The sequence below is a fragment of the Aythya marila genome (assembly GCF_965140915.1).
Source record: "Aythya marila genome assembly, chromosome: 22".
Classification (NCBI taxonomy): Eukaryota; Metazoa; Chordata; class Aves; order Anseriformes; family Anatidae; genus Aythya; species Aythya marila.
The window spans coordinates 547,044-564,246 of NC_139063.1; the positions used below are offsets into that span (position 1 = coordinate 547,044).

Here is a 17,203-nt window from a genome sequence, read left to right on the forward strand (position 1 = left end):
GGGCAGTAATTCTCAAGCCTGTTGCTTGCCAATTGCTGGCAGGAATGGATGAGAGGCCTGGCACTGAAGAAACCTCCTTCATTGTTAAGTAATTTCCAGGTTCTTCAGACAGTCATAGCCTAAAGAGACGCATGGATCGCTCACCTGGGTTTCTAAGGTTGCTGATGCTTTTTGCAATCCTCTGGTTTGGGGCCACTCACCAGTAAGAGTGGTGGCATTGGGTACATTAATTGGTATTCTTAAATGTCAGTGCTTTATAGAGCTCTTTGAATGCCAGAACAACGCAATCCCATTTCTCTACTACCATCTGAAAATAAAGGCTTGGGAGGGTGGGGGAAGAAGAATTTTTATTTAATTTTTTGTTACCAATTTGTACATACACAGTAATTGACAATTTGAAATAGAGCATACACAATCTAACTGGGATACAGCTCTTACACTGGTGAAGGTCCAGGTCACAAAGTTTAAAGACTGCCAATGAAAGAATAGATTTGTAAACATTCAACCAGCTGCCAATATGTTTTGAATGCATAGGAAAACATCTTCAGTAACATTCCACGATCTGCAGAGCTCCCTTTCAAACTAAACCACTTTCTGGATTGTTGCAGAACCTCAGACTATCACAGTTCAGTTTATTTCTATTACAGGATCAACTGAATTGTGACAGCACTGAAATCTGCATGTTGACATCCAAACTTCACAAGTTTTAGTAAATACTATTACAAAATGTTGTAGCATTAACTTTAGAAATGAACGTTTTAACAGTACCTTAACATTTTAAACATTTTTTTAACATTTTAACAGTACTTCTCCTATGCATTCAAAAATCAGTATCTGAAAAGTGAGCTTTTTTAATTTTACTACAAAACTAAAAATAAGCCTCTTTAGCACTGAATTACTTTAAAAATGAGCTCACAACAAAATAAAATGTATGCATTCACTGTGTATCAAGTGAAGAAATGTCCTTTTACAGTTTGTATTTTTTTTTTTAACAAAATATTATTTTTTTTTTAAATCAGGCCATGTACTCAGCATGGTCATCTTACATTCAGTGGTTTTATACTAAAAATACTTCTGTGCAGGAAAGCCCAGCATAAATTTACATATGCTACAACGTTTTACATTTATTTACATGGCTCTTTTTTCCCTATGAGAACATTTTATACCTGCCACAAGATACGGCAACTGAAAGCAATTGTTAAGGACAACCCATTGAAGACTCACTTAAGAATTGCTCCAGCTTTTTCACAATTAGCAGTGCAATCAGTATGAACAATTTTTTTGGACTTTTTTGGCAGTCATCTGGCAAAGCAAAGTATGTTCCTAATTGGCACAGTCTGACTTGAGATTCCAATGCAGTACAGCTACAGCTGGAGAGAGACTGAAATACACATCTGCTACTTGTGTTCTTCCATCTTTTTGAGAACATGCATGAGATTCCTAGATCTAAATTTCAGTCACAGGCTTGAGTGCCAAATAAAGCTCACAGGTATTACTGAAAGGACAATAATCACCAGTACTAGTAATTATTTTCACTAGTACCTAGGTTAAAAACTCCCCTCTGCTAGGAAATTCTGCTCTGCAGTTTTAAGTAGCAAATTTGACACAAGTCTGAATGGCAAAATACCTGACTAAAGCTTTCAGTGCATTTTTTTTCAGTTAATGCTGCATTAAGTTAGGTAAAAGCTGGTTTTCTAATGCCCTAAACAAAAAGGAGTCATAATTCCAATTTTGAGAGACAATCCCATTTACAGTAAATGTAATAAATGTGACAGCTCAGGATTTGGTTAAAGTGATTCTAGGGAAAATGCCTATTGCAGAGCACTTAACTTTTGAGGTAAAACACTAGAATAATGTAAACTTCCCTACCCAGTCCCTTCTGTTGCAACTAACTATATGTAACAAGAACATCTAATTCTGCTTACCTGTGCCTCTACATTTACAAATAACTATTCTCAAATGTGAAACCCTGTAAATTTAAATAACTTTAAATAACTTTAAAATATGAAGATTTCCATCTCAAGCCTGGACTTTAAGTAATGTTTTAAGCTGAAATGTCATCATTTCTTTATCAGAAGGTTTAAAAGAAACAGGTACCCAGTGACTTGGTGGCTTGGGAAGAACACTTGGTGAGGGTGGCTCACTAAACTTTGCTCCAGCGTAGTTCTGATTGGTCTGAGGAGTGAAAAACAGGTTACGATTTGATAAATTAGGACTCCGATTTTGATTTTTGGGGAAATGAGCATTGTTCTTTCCCCCTTTCTGCATGGCCTGCCATGCACCAGATGATGAATTGCATCCATGTCCTCTTTCTTTCTTCATGTGGTTCATCTTCATTTGTGAATTCTGGTCTTTACTCTTCTGCCTGTTTTTAAGTTGTTGATGGTTCTTGGTAATATTTCTGGACTGGGGAGCTGGAATGTTGAATCTCTCTCCACCACCCATCTTCAACTTAAATGTCACCTGCAAAAAAGCAAGGAAAAGTTTGGATTTTTGTTTTTCAAAACTGATAAATTTTAAGGAAAAAAAAGAACTACAGTGTAGCACATCTTCCCAGCGGAAGACACCGAGTGGCTACAAGGGCTTGTCTTGACAATTCTGCTGCTAACAGCTGACCAGCACATTGTGAATCAAACCTTCAGGAACTCTGTACACCAGTTCCCTTCGGCAGCACTCGCAGACCACCGGGCTATGGAAAAGCTGCTTCCAGACAGCGCAGCTGCTGAACATAACGCTGCTTTTCTCCACAGCAAGAGATGCTGCTGGGAGAATGTGAAAGAAACATTGCTCACAAAACACAGCAGCAGATGTAAGGCACCGGTATTAAATCCTGACGACATTCAAACCAAGCTTTTGTTGTACCTGAAGATCTGAATGAAGTCTGCACTGATAAAGCCACTCCCCGGTCTTTCTGGTAAATCCAAGAGAGACCGTGATGACTCCTGATACTCACTTAGGCATTACACAGCAAACCACAGCAAGGTGATGAAATCGCAGCAAGGAAGGGGGGAAATCCACTTCCCAAACTTCTTCTGGAGGGAGATGGGGGCAGGAGGGTAGAGGGTAGTGTACAGAGACAGACTTGAGCGTGTTTGGGGAAGACAGATTGAAAACAAGCTCAAATGGAAAGCAGCCGTTCAGAACTGGACTTGTGAAGCAGACAGACAGATGCTATCACACAAGGCACCTTCATGCTGACTCTCCTACAACATACTATTTCCTCCAAGCCCCATTTACCTTTCAGTGGCTTTCTCAGATTCCACACCGTCCAACTCTTGTCCCCTTTCTTGCTTCCAAGCCTGAAAAAGTAGGTGGTGCCTTTCACTGGACTCCTTCCTTTGGCTAGGAATAGAAGTTTTCATGGGATGATCTGCTGTATTCAGCCAGGTAGCCGAGCCCAACATCGGATTCTCGGCACTGAAGCTCCAAGGGAAGAAGTCCAACTGCATAAATGAGAAAGGAGTTGGTGTCAGATTAGAAAAAAACTTTTCCCTTGTGAAAGTTATCAAAAGCAGCTGAAATTCACAGAATTAACAGTCAGTTGCACCTTCATTGTTAAAACTGACAATATGTTTAAAACGTTTGTGTTTGTTTTTTTTTAAACCACAGTAATCTTCATCTATGTAAGTTAACCTCACCATTGTGCTTCACATCCCCCAGAAATTTCAATCATGCTCTAGGTATCTGCTAATAAATATTAAGGGGAGGCAAGCAGTAACTTTACCCTCTTCCTGGTACGTGCGGAAAAAAAAAAAAAAAAAAAAAAAGGTCAAATACAGCTAAAAACACTCGGGGATTAAATCCTTGTGGGCCGGCCCTTCAGGATGGCTCGAGGGGAAAGGAACCCCCGGAACGCCCGGCCCCGGCCCGCCCGCAGCCCCCCCGGCGGAGCTCCCCGGCCTCTCCCCGCGCTGTTCTCCCGGTTTCGGTCCCCACCCGGCTCCCCGCCGGCCCTGCCGTTACCTCCCCTCCCGCTCAGCCCGTAGGGCCCCCCCAGGCCCCCGCCGCCCCCCGCTGCCGTGTGGCCACCCGTGGCCTCGGGCAGCCCAGCGGGAAGGGGGCCCCTCCCCGCTCCCCCAGACCCCGGGGCCGTCGGTCCCGGCGCTCCCCGGCCCCGGCCCCGGCGCGCACACAACATGGCGGCTGCAGCGCCCGGCCCAGCCGCGCCGCTGCCGTCCCTTACCGACTTCTGTCCGCCTCCTCCGCGCACACCGCGGGCCTCTCGGAACCGCCTCCTCCGCTCGCCCGCCGCCACGTCCCGTCCCGTCCCGTCCCGTCCCGTCCCGCCGCCCCCCCCAGCAGCGCCGCTCCGCCGGCCCCGCCGCTGCTCGCTCGGCCACACAAAATGGCGGCCGCGGCCCTGCGCCGCGCCCTGCTCCCCCCGCCCCTCCCGCGCCAGCCAATGGCAGCGCGCGGCGTGCGCCCTCAGCCAATGCGGGCCCCGCCCCGCCCGTTGCCGGGGCGACGGGGGCAGATGGGCGCCGGGCGGGGCGGGGCCTCCGTTTGAATCCCCCCGCCGCGGGGCAGGGCGGTAGCGCGGCCCCGGCCCGCTGAGGGCGCCTCACAGGGCGGCCCCGGGGTTCACCGCAGAGCCCCGGGCGGGGGCTGCAGCTGCGCTCCCCTGCGCGCCTTCCCCGGCCCCTCAGTAAGGGGTTTTGGGGGATTTTCAGTGATCAAAAACAGCAAAAACCGTCAAAAAAGCTCCCCCCGGGGCGGAACAGGCGGATGAATTATTCGTTATGTGCCCGGCGAGCCATTGCCCCAGTTTTACCCCACGGGTGACAAGCTGCCGCTGGCGCTTGGCTTTAAAAATGCCACAAAAAGTAAAGATCTGGGGGTTGTGAAGCGTCCGGTGACACACCTGGAACCAGTCCATGTCCCCGTTGGTATCACCTGAGGCAAACGTTAACCAGGGTGACAACCTAAGGGGTTGGTTTGTTTGTTTGTTTTTTCATGTGGGAATTGCTCGGTTTATCTTTTCTTAAAATTCCACATGAAAATATTAAACACGGGGTAACGTTTACAATACCCTTTATTCTATTTGGGCAGAGGACCTTTGGTTCTCAAAGCAATCCGCGGGAACTAGATGGGTATTTGAATTTCTCCAGAGAACTGTTGGGAGGTACAAGGCAAGCAGCCCAACAATCTAATGAAACCTTTTACTCTAATAGCTTAAGGCTCCTTGTAAGTTTTTAAGGAAAGCAGAGGCAGGATACCTAAAGGTACTTTCTATATAAGCTGCAGTGGATGCGATTCAGGTCCATGTCCAGCACTACCCAAGCTCGTTGCCTCCAGAGCCGGAGGTTTCTCCTTGGCACCGCTGACACCAGCACCGAGCAGCAGCACCGCACACACCCCACTCGCTGGAGCCCTGAGATTTGGTGCCCAGGGAGATTAAAAAGTCTGCTCTGAAGCGGCTTCATTGCAGCTCGGTGTCGGAGCTTTGTACAGGCACAGCCAGCAGTGCCTCCCGAGTCCCACCCATCCCACCCGCTGTCTGACAGCTCCCTGCCGAAACCCACACCAGCAGCGAGTCACCAAGGCCCGGAGAGGCCCCGGCCCAGTTAAATCAATACAGCTCTCACGTCCTATCAGCAGGAAAAGCATTCTCACCCTCAGCCCACCTCACAACACACACCCAGGTGGTTCTCAGCACAGGCTCTGCTTGCATGGCCAGAGCAGAGAAGCCACACTTCACTCATGTGAGCCACAACACGCAGAAGGCAGTCATTTGGTTTTTCCTCTAAGTGTTTCCTCTCGGGGTGCAGCACGAAGCCACGCCATCTCTCTGGCCCCTTATCAGTGCTAGCGCTGCCTCTCCCCCCAGCCATGAGCCGCTCTTCATTTCCCACATTTGGCACACACCAAATTCCGAGAAATAAAAGCTTGCGGTGCTCCCAGGAGCACAGCCACAATTCTGCAGGTCCCAACTGCCCCCTCACAGCCGCCCCAGCCGCTGCTGAGCCGGACCCCGCTCACAGCCCCACGGCAGCACCAGGGCACGCGGGGGAGCCCGTGCGGTGCCCCTCAGCCCCCCAGCTCCCTGGGCAGAGGGTGCAGGCAAACAAATCGCCCTGGGGCTGCGAGGAGTGGGAAGCTCGCTGTGGAACAGCAATTATCTCCTTGCAGTCACCGTGAGGAGCGCTGTGCGACCCTAAGCGGCCTCTTGGGCTGGGGCAGCGACCTCCCCCCCCCCCCCCAGGCTGCTGTAGCTGCGCTGCCCCCACGGCTCTGCCTCGGGGAGTCCCTGCGGCCCCCGAGCGGGGGTCAGGAGCCCGGGGCCGCTCCAAGGAGCCCTGGGTGCTGCTGGGGGCAGAAAGGGAAGGGCCGGGGGGGGCAGAGGGGCCCGTGGGGGCCGGGGCTCCCCGCTCCGCCGGGCGGGGGCAGCCGAGCGCCGCGGAGCGCGCCCGGGGCTGCGGGGGGCGCGGGGGCGGCCGGGGCCGGGGCTCGCCCTCCGCAGCCGTTGGGGTCCGGAGGGGTCCGCCGGGGGTCCGCGGGCCGTGGCGGTGCGGCGGAGCCCGGTTCCTCGCCCTGGCGTTTGCAGGGAGAAAACCCTCCCGGAGCGCATCCCGGCGGCGGGCACGGAGCAGCGGCTGTGACCCGGGGGGGTTCCGGCTGCCGGTGGGGCCGGGCCCGCGGCTTCCCCAGCCTGCCCGCAGCCCTGCACACCCACAACACCGCCTGTTCCATGCCTGCTTCCAGGCTCTCGTCCTTCCCCTCCTCTCCCACCTTCCCTTAGAAATCAGGGAAAGATCCTGGAAGTCGCTCTCCTCGGCCACTGCGTGTGCACGGGGACTCGGGGGCTGCGGGGTGCTGTCAGGCAGAGGCAGAACACCAGACCCAGAGGGGAAGTGGGAAGGAAAGAAACACGCTTACACCAAAACGATGTGAGAGAGAGAGCAAGAAACCAGACCGAGGGTTTGCACTGATGGATTCGCAGCCCGGGGGGATCAGAGGGAATGGTGCCCAGGAGCCCAGATGAAACCAGAAGCGATGTGACGGGAGGGGGAAGCAGGCACCGTCCGCAGCTGCACGAGCTGCCCTGGGAGCCCAAGGGTGGGAAGCCCCCGGCCGTCTGCAGCCGAGGCGTAGGCGTGAGAAGGTGAGTGGCTGCACTCGCTGCCCCAAGGGACATCCTGCAGCCCAGGATCCTCTTTCTCACGGTGAGAGGCACCCTACCTGGGAGCCCGCAGCGCTGACACACGCACGCAGCCTGGGGAGGCTCTGCCACCGAGGGCTTGTTGGGGAGATTCCCGCTGATACCGGGGATGAACTGCGGTGCCATGCGCAACACAGAGTGCGAAAATGGTTTTTGGATGAATGCTTTCTTAACAAGAACAAAAAAGGTAAGTGTTTAAACAGCGGGTTGCAGACTGACTCTTTAGAGCTGGTTTTAGGACACGTTCACGTTGGCTATGCCAGAGGCTTGCCTCCCAAACCTGAGTCTGGTTCTGAGCTCCCGGGCTGAGTGCTCAGCGCTGGCTGGTGGTGGTGGCTCCACGCGGGGTGGTTTCAGCAGAGCAGCAGCAGCTTTGCCATGCTTGGTACCGGCGCTGGCACTCGTGTCATTGCTCTGTGGCCGTGCACCTGTGTGCTCTGAACGCTGTCACTGTGCAGTCACACGTGAACAAATCGTGACTCTGAAAACAAAGCAAATAGTCCTCGGTGCGGCACCTGTGCCAGAGAGTTCCTGGCTTCAGGCAGGGAGCTGCGGGCATTGCTCGGTGCGGGCAGAGGGACAAGCCAGGGTGAGCAGCTACCGTGCCAAAACTTCTCCTGCCACTAAACCAAGAAATTGTATACAAGTGAGAATATTTGTAAAGCAAACAATATTTTGCTTTTTCAGCAAGTGAAATGTGAAAGAAATTAATTTCAAAGGTTTTCAGATAAATCACTTCACCTGTTCATACGATGTGAGTGCTGCATTTTGTTGTAAAGACCAACTCTCTCAGAAATACTGGTGATGGAAAAAGGGCCAGACCGCACAAGGAGATGGGCTCTTGGCTCGGCCCATGTTCTGAGGTCGTGGAGCCTCTGCCAGCGAGCAGACCTTGTGCTGGAGCAAAGCCCTGTGCTTTCCCTCGCAGACACAGGAGCTGAAGGAAGACTGGGGGAGCTCAGACAGAACTGCAGAGACTCGTCCTTGTCATTCAGCCGGAGACACAACAGATGTGGGGAGAGGAGGGCTGGGCTGCCGGGCTGGTTGCTACGAGCCCAGCACAGTACCTGCATTTTGAACCTAGGGGCTTATCTGCATTATGGCAGCTTAGTGGCAGAGCTGTGCAGGACAGGCAGTGCAGGAGTTGGTTTGCTGTTACAACCAAATTCCCTCCCTAAGCGCCGTGACACGAGGGGCAGCATTTTGCTCTCCTTCCATCCCTTGCCTGCTGTTCGCTTGTTTCCAAGCTCCTCGGTGTGTTCTTTGGACACTGAATAAGTGCAGAGGCTGGGAGCTTAAGGTAGTCCTGGGAGTGCTGGCTGCAGTGAACACATGGCACGGTGATGCTGGAGTTTGCTTAATTAAGAGCTGTCCTGGTTTGGATGCTTGGGTTTGGCCGGGGGAGTTTGGGGTACTCGGGGAGGCAGCTGCTGCCCCAGTGAGCCCCGAGATACGTCGCAGTGCCTCTGGCTGCGCAGCATCTCTCTGGTGCTCAGTTTTAACACCAGCAGCTACTAATTACTGCTGCACTCGTAATGTTTCTGAGAAGAGCTGCAGGAAGCAGGAGTGCTGGGTTGGAGTGCAACATCTCTGCTCCCGTGCGATTGCCCCATGGCAGGGCCTGACGTAAGCACGGGGAGGCTTGCCGCAACGCTGGGCGACACAGCAGCCCAAAGTCCAGGCCCCCCCTGCTCCGACGTGCCAAGAAATGCACATCAGGACTGAAACGTTCTGGCTGCAACGTGCGACCGAAGGCCCTGCAGCCGCTGATGTCCGAGCCCCGACGTGCGGGGCTGGGCTCTTCTGAGCGAGCCCCGGGCAGCCTCGCAGGGGTTTGCAGCACAGGAACAGTGGTGGCGGTCAGGGACCGGCTAACCAAGGGGAAGGAAGTAACAAAAGCACCACACCTGGCACTCCGCTGCGCTGCAGGCAGGGTTTTCCAGCACGGTGGTCATTTGCTGGTGGTTGTAGCCTCCAGGGGTGGCTGCCGTCACTGCTGAACCCCGGACACCACGCGGAGCAGCCGCAGGCGGTCGGTTACCGGTGCCTGGAGCCCGGCAGCCGCTGTCCCACGGCCGGCCTGCGCTGCCTCGCGCTGTTTGGACATTTTCCCTTCTGAAAGAGCCGAGGGCAGGCAGTGACGGTGCCTTTTCTGCCTTGGGAGAAGGGGAACGCTGCCAGCGCGGTGCTGTCCTCCAGCAGTGGCAACTCCTGGCCCCTTGGCCTGGATTTGGGATCCTGGCTGCAGGAAGCCAGCCGGGTGCTGTTGGGGTTTCTGTCCCGAGGGTTTTTACACCGCTGGGGTACGAGCTGGCAGCGCATCAGCACACAGCACCCCGCGCTGCTAACCAGGCAGTGGCAGCATGTCCCAGAGCCACCTCCTCGCCTGCTCTAACCCACTCGGGGTGACCTCGTTCCCCTGTTGTGTGTGGCAGTGGGCAGCGCCCCTCGTCCTCCCCCAGCCTGGCCCTGTCCCAGCCACAGCCCAGCACCACCGGGAGCCCCTTCCCGTGCTGCCAGCCCCGAGCCCCAGAGCCTCGCTCAGAGCTGGCCCGGGGCACATTTGGTCTGGGGACCTGAAAGTATCTTGCACCAGGCTCTTCTCCTGCATAAACAGAGGGATGTCCCTGGGGGCTGAGCTTATTGCTCGTTGTGCTCCTGTAGGTGTTGTCCCTCACCTTGCCCTTGGTCTTTTTCAGAGCACCTGAAGTGCAGAAGGAAGCTGAAACGCTCCCTGCAAGCCCCTGGCTCCAGTTGACTACAATGGATATCTGTAATAAAACATTTGAAAATGCCTCCTCCAAATGTAGTGTGAACGCCATGCTCATGGAGTGCTTCATGGTCCTCAGCACCCAGGCACAGAAGATAAGCATCGCCACGCTTTGCGGCCTCTTTGGGACGCTGTGCATCTTTGAGAACTCTGTGGTGCTGTACCTGATCTTCTCCTCCCCTGGGACCAGGAGGAAGCCTTCCTACATCTTTATCAGCAGCCTGGCCTTGGCTGACCTCCTGGCCAGCATCATCTTTGTCATCAGTTTTGTTAACTTCCACGTCCTTAATGAAACCGATTCCTCTAAAGAGCTGTTCCTGCTGAAGCTGGGAGGGGTCAACACGTCCTTCACGGCCTCCCTGAGCAGCCTGCTGCTGACAGCCCTGGACCGCTACGTCTCCATCAGCCGGCCCTCCGAATACAAGCTCCTTGTGACGAGGAAGAGAGCGTGGGCAGCCCTGGGGGTGCTGTGGGCGATGTGCGTGACCACCGCCTCCCTGCCCATCCTGGGCTGGAACTGCTGCACGCTCAACTCGACCTGCTCCGAGCTGTTCCCCTTTGTGGATGACAACTACCTGTCCAGCTGGGTCTGCCTCGTCATGGCCCTGCTGGGGTGCATCGTCTACGCCTACGCACACGTGCTGTGGAGGGCTCACCAGCACGTGGCGTACATGGGGAAGCACCAGGCGCAGGTGGGAAAGCAGAACAGCAGGATGAGGATGGACGTCATGCTGGCCAAGACCCTCGTCATGGTGCTGACCGTCCTTGTGCTGTGCTGGTCGCCGGTCCTCATTCTCATGATCTACAGCATCTTCGCCAAGCTTACCAATCACCTGCGCAAGGTGTTTGCCTTCTGCAGCACCCTCTGCCTGCTCAATTCCATGGTGAACCCCATCATTTACGCCCTGCGGAGCAAGGAGCTGTTCTCCTCCCTCAGGGCGGTCTTTTTCCGCTTCAAGAGGCGGCTGAGGGGCACGGACGACAGCCCAGAAGGGGACAGTGCCCACAAGTCCTCCGTGGCAGAGACCGTCTGCGAGGATGAGGTGCACGTAACGTAGGGAGGCAGCAGTGGGAAGTCAGCGCTCAGGCTGGGGGGAGCCTCTGCATCATTTTTCTTTTGGATTGCTTTTCTTTTCTCTTCTTATGGAGGTCCTGGGGGTGCCTGGCATGGCCCCAGCTCCCGCTGATGTTATTCTGGGACACTGGGACATGAAGTGCCCGGACTGCCAGTCCCTGGGCTGCTGGTGCCGTGTTACGGTGAGAGCAGCGAGGCAGTGGGTAACGTCAGACCCCAAAACAGCAAATCCAGGTGTTTGGTGGCAGCTCGTCCTGCCCGGCCCCCAATCTGTCCACCAGTAGCCTCCTAACCCACTTTTCTTACATTCAGTTCTTACATTCTCCCTTAAAATGTATCTGTATTTGGGTGCAACACTCCGCAGACCTCCAGGTTCTCCAGCGGTCCCCAGCCGCCACAAACACCTCTGAGCACCCACGGACAGCAGCAGCAGCGTGATTTGTACAAGTGCCACCAGCAAAGCACTCACAGCACCTCGCTGGGAGCACAGCAGCTGTGGAAACAGCCTTGTGCCGGGGCGCTCGGTGGTAGCAACACGGTGACAAGAGGTGGCAAAAAGTGACAAAAGGTGGCAAAAGGTGACAAGAGGCCTTGGTGCCCCGGCAGAGGCAGGAGGGAACAGCGGGAGTGGTGCCAGGGCTGCCTTGCCACAAGCCCCGGGGCTCGGGGACTGTGTCCATGCAGTCGTGACACCCGCGGGATGCTGCAGGCACGTTTCCTGCAGGCAGCTGACGGGAAGCCGACCCGTGCCCCGCAGTGCTGGAAGCTGTGTGATTAAACGTGAAACCCTGCTCGAGCCCTGCAGCCTCGTCCCAACCTCCCCAACCTGCGGCGCGGAGCCCCGGGGGCTTCCACCCGGCAGGAGGAACTGGGGGAGGCCCCGGCCGGCTCCTCAAGGCGCAGCCGGGGCCGCGGAACCGCCGGGGCCGCCACCGGGCCGGGCCCAGCCCCGGGGCCGTTGGGCTCTGCCCGGGGGGCGAGGGGCTCGCGGCCGGCCCGAGGAGGGGGCGCGCTGAAGGGGCCGGGCCGGGAAGCGAGGAGAAGGGCAAGGAGGGGAGGGGAAGGGGAAGGGAAGGGAAGGGAAGGGAAGGGAAGGGAAGGGAAGGGAAGGGAAGGGAAGGGGAAGGGAAGGGGAAGGGAAGGGGAAGGCGGCCGCCACCCCGCGGCCGGCCGCCGCCTCGGAGCCGCGTCCCGGGGCGGGGATGGCGGCGGGGCCGCTGCTGTGGCTGGCGGCGGCGCTGGGCCCGGCGGCGGCCGCGGGGCGCTACAGCCCCGACTGGGGCAGCCTGGACGCGAGGCCGCTGCCCGCCTGGTTCGACCGGGCCAAGGTGGGGGTGTTCGTGCACTGGGGGGTGTTCTCCGTGCCCGCCTGGGGCTCCGAGTGGTTCTGGTGGCACTGGCGGGGCGAGCGCCGCGCCGACTACGAGCGCTTCGTGAGGCAGCGCTACCCGCCCGGCACCGACTACGCCGACTTCGCCCCTCGCTTCACGGCCCACGACTTCCAGCCCCGCCGCTGGGCGCGGCTCTTCCAGCAGGCAGGGGCCAGGTCAGCGCCGAGACCGGCTGCGGGCCCCGAGGGGATGGGGCCGGGGATGGGGGGCCCTGAGGGGATGGGGCCAGGTCTGGGGGTCCCCGAGGGGACGGGGGCCCAGAGCAGCACCTGGAGGTCCCGGGCAGGTCGTGCCCAGGGTGCGGAGGCGTTGGCCGCTCTGACTTGCAAAGTCTCGTTGTTCAGCCTTTTCCAGCATCACAATCCATTTAAAACATCTCCTGTTCTTGTCATTTCTCCTACATCTTAAGGGCAATGAAAGGGACTTCTAAAGAGCACTCCTCGCAGCACGGTTATTCCGTCCCTTGCCTGTATAGGTATCAGATTTGTCAGTGAGGCCTGGACATGTCTGAGATAGCTCCTTTGTCATCGTGATCAGCTGCCATTTCCCCTCAGGTACGTGGTGCTGACCACGAAGCATCATGAAGGCTTCACCAACTGGGGGTCACCCGTGTCCTGGAACTGGAATTCTGTGGATACGGGGCCCCACCGTGACCTTGTAGGAGAGCTGGGACAAGCCCTCAGGGAGAGGTAGAGCCAAGCTTTGCTGTTCTTGTCGTCTGTCTGCACTGAAATCTCATAGCTGTTCTCAGCAAACAGCTGAAAATGATATGTTTAATATGAAAACAGTAGTGCTTGCAAAGTCATGAAACTGAAATAATATTGACGGTAATTATTCTTACTGCCACTATATCATATATCTGCCACTGATTCTCAGTCCTTACTGCCAGACTAACTCTTTCCTCTCTGTTTTCTATTCTTCAGCAACATACGCTATGGACTGTATCATTCTCTGTTAGAGTGGTTTAATCCGCTCTACCTAGCTGACAAAGAAAGTGGCTTCAAGACCCAGAACTTCGTTTTGAAGAAGACAATGCCAGAACTTTACGATCTTGTCCTAAAGTAAGAGCTGTAACCAGTCAGGATTCAAGAGCATTTCCTGGTTTCCGTTCTGTAGAGAAAGTTGCGAAGTGGATGCAGAGAAGATTGTTGACAAATGTTAATTTTTGCCAAGGCAAATCTATTTACTTAGCAGCGATGATTTGAGGTAATTAGAAAAAGGGTTCACATTTGCTCTTTGGCAGTCTGACTTAAAGTAAGGTAGGGGCAAATTTTTGTGCAAGAGAAATGCCCTTTCATACTACCTTTTTGCAGAGTAGCTTTGAAAGTGGAGCAAGCTATTTGTTAGAGTAGGAGAGCAGTTTCACTGTGAGTTTACGTCCTTGCTTTTGTTCCCCATGCTGATTAGAATACCCGGCTTGGACACCTGTTGCTCACAGTACCCCTTGTACCAAGTAGAGAACGTGCCTCACAGTTGCCTTTGAGATGCACTCTTCTCATTTTGGAAGAACTGCATCCCGTACTTTGAGCTGTGATTATCTTTCTTTGCTGCTGCAAGAGCTTTGCTTAAAGCTTTTTCTGAAGCAGGAAGTGATAGCATGAACCTCCTGGTAATGTCAGACAATAGGAAGTGAAAGCAGACTCCAGAGGCAAGAAACACCGTGCTGTGACACGCTTCCTTTGGGGTAGGAGCAAATAAGCCGTTCTGAAGTGATGTTCATCTCTCTGTCAGGTATAAACCGGATTTGATTTGGTCAGATGGAGACTGGGAAGCTCCGGACTCGTACTGGAATTCTACCTCTTTCCTTGCCTGGCTTTACAATGACAGTCCTGTCAAGGTACTTCTTTCAGCTGCCCGTGGTATTCTATAGGTATGGAAGGTCTGGCAGCAGTGAGATACGAATGCGATCAGAAACCTTCTTGACAGGTGCCAAACTTCTTTTATTCTTTCACCAAAAGTAGAAAGTCCACACTGTGCTTCCAAGAGAAGCCTCTAGGATCCAAATCATAACCTGAAGCAGAACACACAAGCCTTTTCCTTTACAGCACGTGTGGAAGGCTCAGAGACCAGGAACCTTATTCCCTTGATTTCTGCTTGAGTGAATAGAGAGACATTCTTCCAGAGAGGTATTCAGCCTTCTGGAGGATCCTCTCTCTCTCTCTCTTGATTACTTATGCACGTGTGTATGTTAAGTACTTAGGCTCCTAGCTTAGATGCCTAAAGTAACTTGGGAGGGATAAAGGCAAACTGGAACATCCAAGACAAAGCATTCTTCCTGCTGAGTTATGTTTCCTTCTTCTAGGACACTGTTGTTGTGAACGACCGTTGGTGTAATAACTGCTCTTGCCACCATGGAGGCTACTACAATTGTGCTGACAAATACAAACCAGGGACCTTGCCGGCTCACAAATGGGAGATGTGCTCCTCCATTGACAAGCTTTCCTGGGGCTATCGGAGCAACATGCACATCGATGAGTTAATGGATGAAGCAAGTATCATCGAGGTAAGAAACCTGAAATTAAAATGTAGGGAAGTCACTGAGAATTGCAGATTTCCTTCACCCTGTTACTCACAGAAGGCGTTGTCGTGTTTCGTACAAGCAGGCGGAGATAAAGGAGCGCTCGAGGAGGACAAAGCACTCCTCAGGTTTCTTTGCTGTCAGAAGTGAAGATAATTCAGTTTGTTACCTTTGTTTATCTGCCACAGGAGCTAGTGAAAACTGTGAGTTTTGGAGGCAACTACCTTCTCAATGTGGGCCCGACAAAGGAAGGAGTGATAGCTCCCATCTTCCAAGAAAGGCTTCTGGCCCTCGGGAGGTGGCTGGACACTAACGGGGAGGCAATTTATGAATCGAAGCCATGGAGAGTACAGGTGGAGGACACAGGCACTGTCTGGTAAGGACTCCATTGCTCAGGACCATCCTGCAGCTGCTCCAGCTCGGGTTACAGAAGCTGGGCTTTCTTTATTGGTCATTAAACTTGGCATTGCCGAAGCGTTGCCATCAGGAGCAGATGGCTTTTAGGTAATGTCCTGCAGCTGGGGTGCGCACTTACTGCCCCAGGGTTACTGCCCCAGGGTGTTACCTAAGAAATATCTTGCTGGAAAGAAAAGGATGAAAATCAGGGCTTCAGCTGTCTTATGTGATTTTACAAAACAATTGTTCCCTTGAAAAAAACTCCTACGCTGTTGCTGTCAGGACTGTTTAAGTAGTGCTCGTGGCTAGCTGGAATTGCACAAATGTGGTTTGTTTAAATGCATGTAGTCCGTAAATGCAGTGATATTTGCTTTCAGGTTGTTATATAATAGTACTGCGTACTGTTACCCAACTGTTGTGCTTGCTGAGAAGAGCACAGTGAGCGAACCAAGAGCCAGAGGTGCTACAGAACGGAGCTGTGAGTTCTGAGTGTGCTCAAGTGTGTTCAGCCTAGAAATGCAGAGCAATGAAAAGATCAGCACACGACAGCAAGTCTGCTCTGCTGACCTCAGGCTGATGAAAGGACAGATGACACTCACTTTTAGGAAGCGTGCGTGGACTTTGTTTAGGTTTCATCAGCCAGTGCTTGCTGGCTAAGTGGTGGGTTCAAAGCGACAGATTTTGGAATGAGAGGAAAGTAGGTGACCTCTGCACGGTGCCAGTAGGTGAGCTGCTGTTCTCGTGCTGTGGGGAAAGGTCAGGCTTGTGGGGCTCTCTCCCCTGCGGGCTTTTCACCTAGCTGAACTCTTGCTCTCCTAGGTACACTTCTAAGGGACCAGTTGTCTATGCCATTTTTCTGGTCTGGCCTCAGGACAACGTGCTGCAGCTGTCCTCACCCACTCCATCCCCAGCCACACAAGTAAGGAACCTGAGGAAACGAGAGAGTGCACTGTGAGAGCCCATCTTGGGAAGCTGTGGGGTGGGAAGGCCCAGCCTGACTTCACTGGGAAACTGGGGAGAACACGGCGTGTGGCATCCCTTACTCCTTGCTCTGCGATGGCTTCACCCAGATTCTTGCAGCATCCCGGGTCATGCAGGGTTTGTCACTGTTCAGCGCGGAGCACTGGGTAGGACCGGGCAGGAGAGGCTTGTGCCCTGCCATGGAACAGGTAGGAACACCTCTCCCCTTCGGGAGATGAGGTCAGTGAGAGGCCCCACACATAGCAGGGATCACGGGCATTACATCCCCAATTGGGATCGGGTACACTGACCCCTGAGTTGTGAGTGTGGGAGTGACGCAAATGCCGGGGTGCCCTTTGCCCTAGACAAACAGGGGTGAAGCCTCGCAGGTGAAAGAAAAAAAAAAAAACACAACACAACAGCCAAAACCAAACAAACTACAGCCAAAGGCTTGGCCCAAAACACCCTCCGTGTTGCCTTTGTACACAGTGAGCGACGGGGGGCAACATACAGGCTGCTTCTAACACGTGGGGAGTGTGACACGGCCTGAAACGCGCGCTGGGTGTACCGGGGTGACCAGATGGGGAGCGCCTGTGGGAGCCCCAGCTGAGCGTGTGCCCTGCCCTTCTCTGCAGGTGTCGATGTTGGGTTTTGCAGGGGCTCTGCAGTGGCAGAAGGCCCCGGGTAAAGGACTGCTCGTGACGCTGCCGCCCCTGCCCCCATCTCCCCTGTCCACACAGCCGGGCTGGGCCCTCAGGCTCCAGGGGGTGCAGTGACGGCCGCGTCCTGCCCGCAGCTCCCCCCCGCCTGCCTTTTGGGTTAAGTCTAAGCTGGTTTTTCATTCACTGTTGAATAAATTGCTTTTCTCCGGAGAAAATTGTGCTTCTACCCGTGCTGTCTGTCAGTCTGTCTGTCTGTCTGTCAGTCTGTCTGT

The 17,203-nt window shown here is 54.2% G+C and overlaps 3 protein-coding genes across 4 annotated transcripts; 2 read left to right on the forward strand and 1 right to left on the reverse strand.

The window, feature by feature from the left end:
• Window positions 1-330: 330 nt before the first annotated feature.
• PNRC2 (proline rich nuclear receptor coactivator 2) lies at window positions 331-4,295 on the reverse strand. The gene is made up of 3 exons (XM_082777766.1): window positions 4,184-4,295; window positions 3,238-3,443; window positions 331-2,463 (listed from the first exon to the last, which is right to left on the reverse strand). The coding sequence occupies exon 3, from the start codon at window positions 2,443-2,445 to the stop codon at window positions 2,020-2,022; it is 426 nt and encodes a 141-aa protein (XP_082633892.1). The 5' UTR covers window positions 2,446-2,463; window positions 3,238-3,443; window positions 4,184-4,295; the 3' UTR covers window positions 331-2,019.
• A 2,782-nt stretch (window positions 4,296-7,077) lies between these two features.
• CNR2 (cannabinoid receptor 2) lies at window positions 7,078-12,035 on the forward strand. Of its 2 annotated transcripts, none has more exons than XM_082777744.1 (2): window positions 7,078-7,102; window positions 9,859-12,035. In XM_082777744.1, the coding sequence occupies exon 2, from the start codon at window positions 9,923-9,925 to the stop codon at window positions 10,985-10,987; it is 1,065 nt and encodes a 354-aa protein (XP_082633870.1). In that variant the 5' UTR covers window positions 7,078-7,102; window positions 9,859-9,922; the 3' UTR covers window positions 10,988-12,035. The 2 variants fall into 2 exon arrangements, with proteins under 2 accessions (XP_082633870.1, XP_082633869.1); XM_082777743.1 differs by lacking the exon at window positions 7,078-7,102 and adding an exon at window positions 7,125-7,346.
• A 109-nt stretch (window positions 12,036-12,144) lies between these two features.
• On the forward strand, window positions 12,145-17,151 carry FUCA1 (alpha-L-fucosidase 1). The gene is made up of 8 exons (XM_082777755.1): window positions 12,145-12,550; window positions 12,950-13,084; window positions 13,319-13,456; window positions 14,127-14,232; window positions 14,698-14,898; window positions 15,102-15,289; window positions 16,129-16,228; window positions 16,905-17,151. Exons 1-8 carry the CDS (start codon window positions 12,207-12,209, stop codon window positions 17,043-17,045), a joined length of 1,353 nt encoding a protein of 450 aa, XP_082633881.1. The 5' UTR covers window positions 12,145-12,206; the 3' UTR covers window positions 17,046-17,151.
• Window positions 17,152-17,203: the final 52 nt, after the last annotated feature.

Excerpts from the sequence above, each read along its gene's own strand:
- CNR2 (XM_082777744.1), top strand. The coding sequence starts at position 9,923 with ATGGATATCTGTAATAAAACATTTGAAAATGCCTCCTCCAAATGTAGT.
- PNRC2 (XM_082777766.1), bottom strand. The coding sequence starts at position 2,445 with ATGGGTGGTGGAGAGAGATTCAACATTCCAGCTCCCCAGTCCAGAAAT.
- FUCA1 (XM_082777755.1), top strand. The coding sequence starts at position 12,207 with ATGGCGGCGGGGCCGCTGCTGTGGCTGGCGGCGGCGCTGGGCCCGGCG. Across the intron at positions 12,551-12,949 it reads TTCCAGCAGGCAGGGGCCAG|GTACGTGGTGCTGACCACGA; the intron begins GTCAGCGCCGAG and ends ATTTCCCCTCAG. Across the intron at positions 15,290-16,128 it reads GAGGACACAGGCACTGTCTG|GTACACTTCTAAGGGACCAG; the intron begins GTAAGGACTCCA and ends TTGCTCTCCTAG.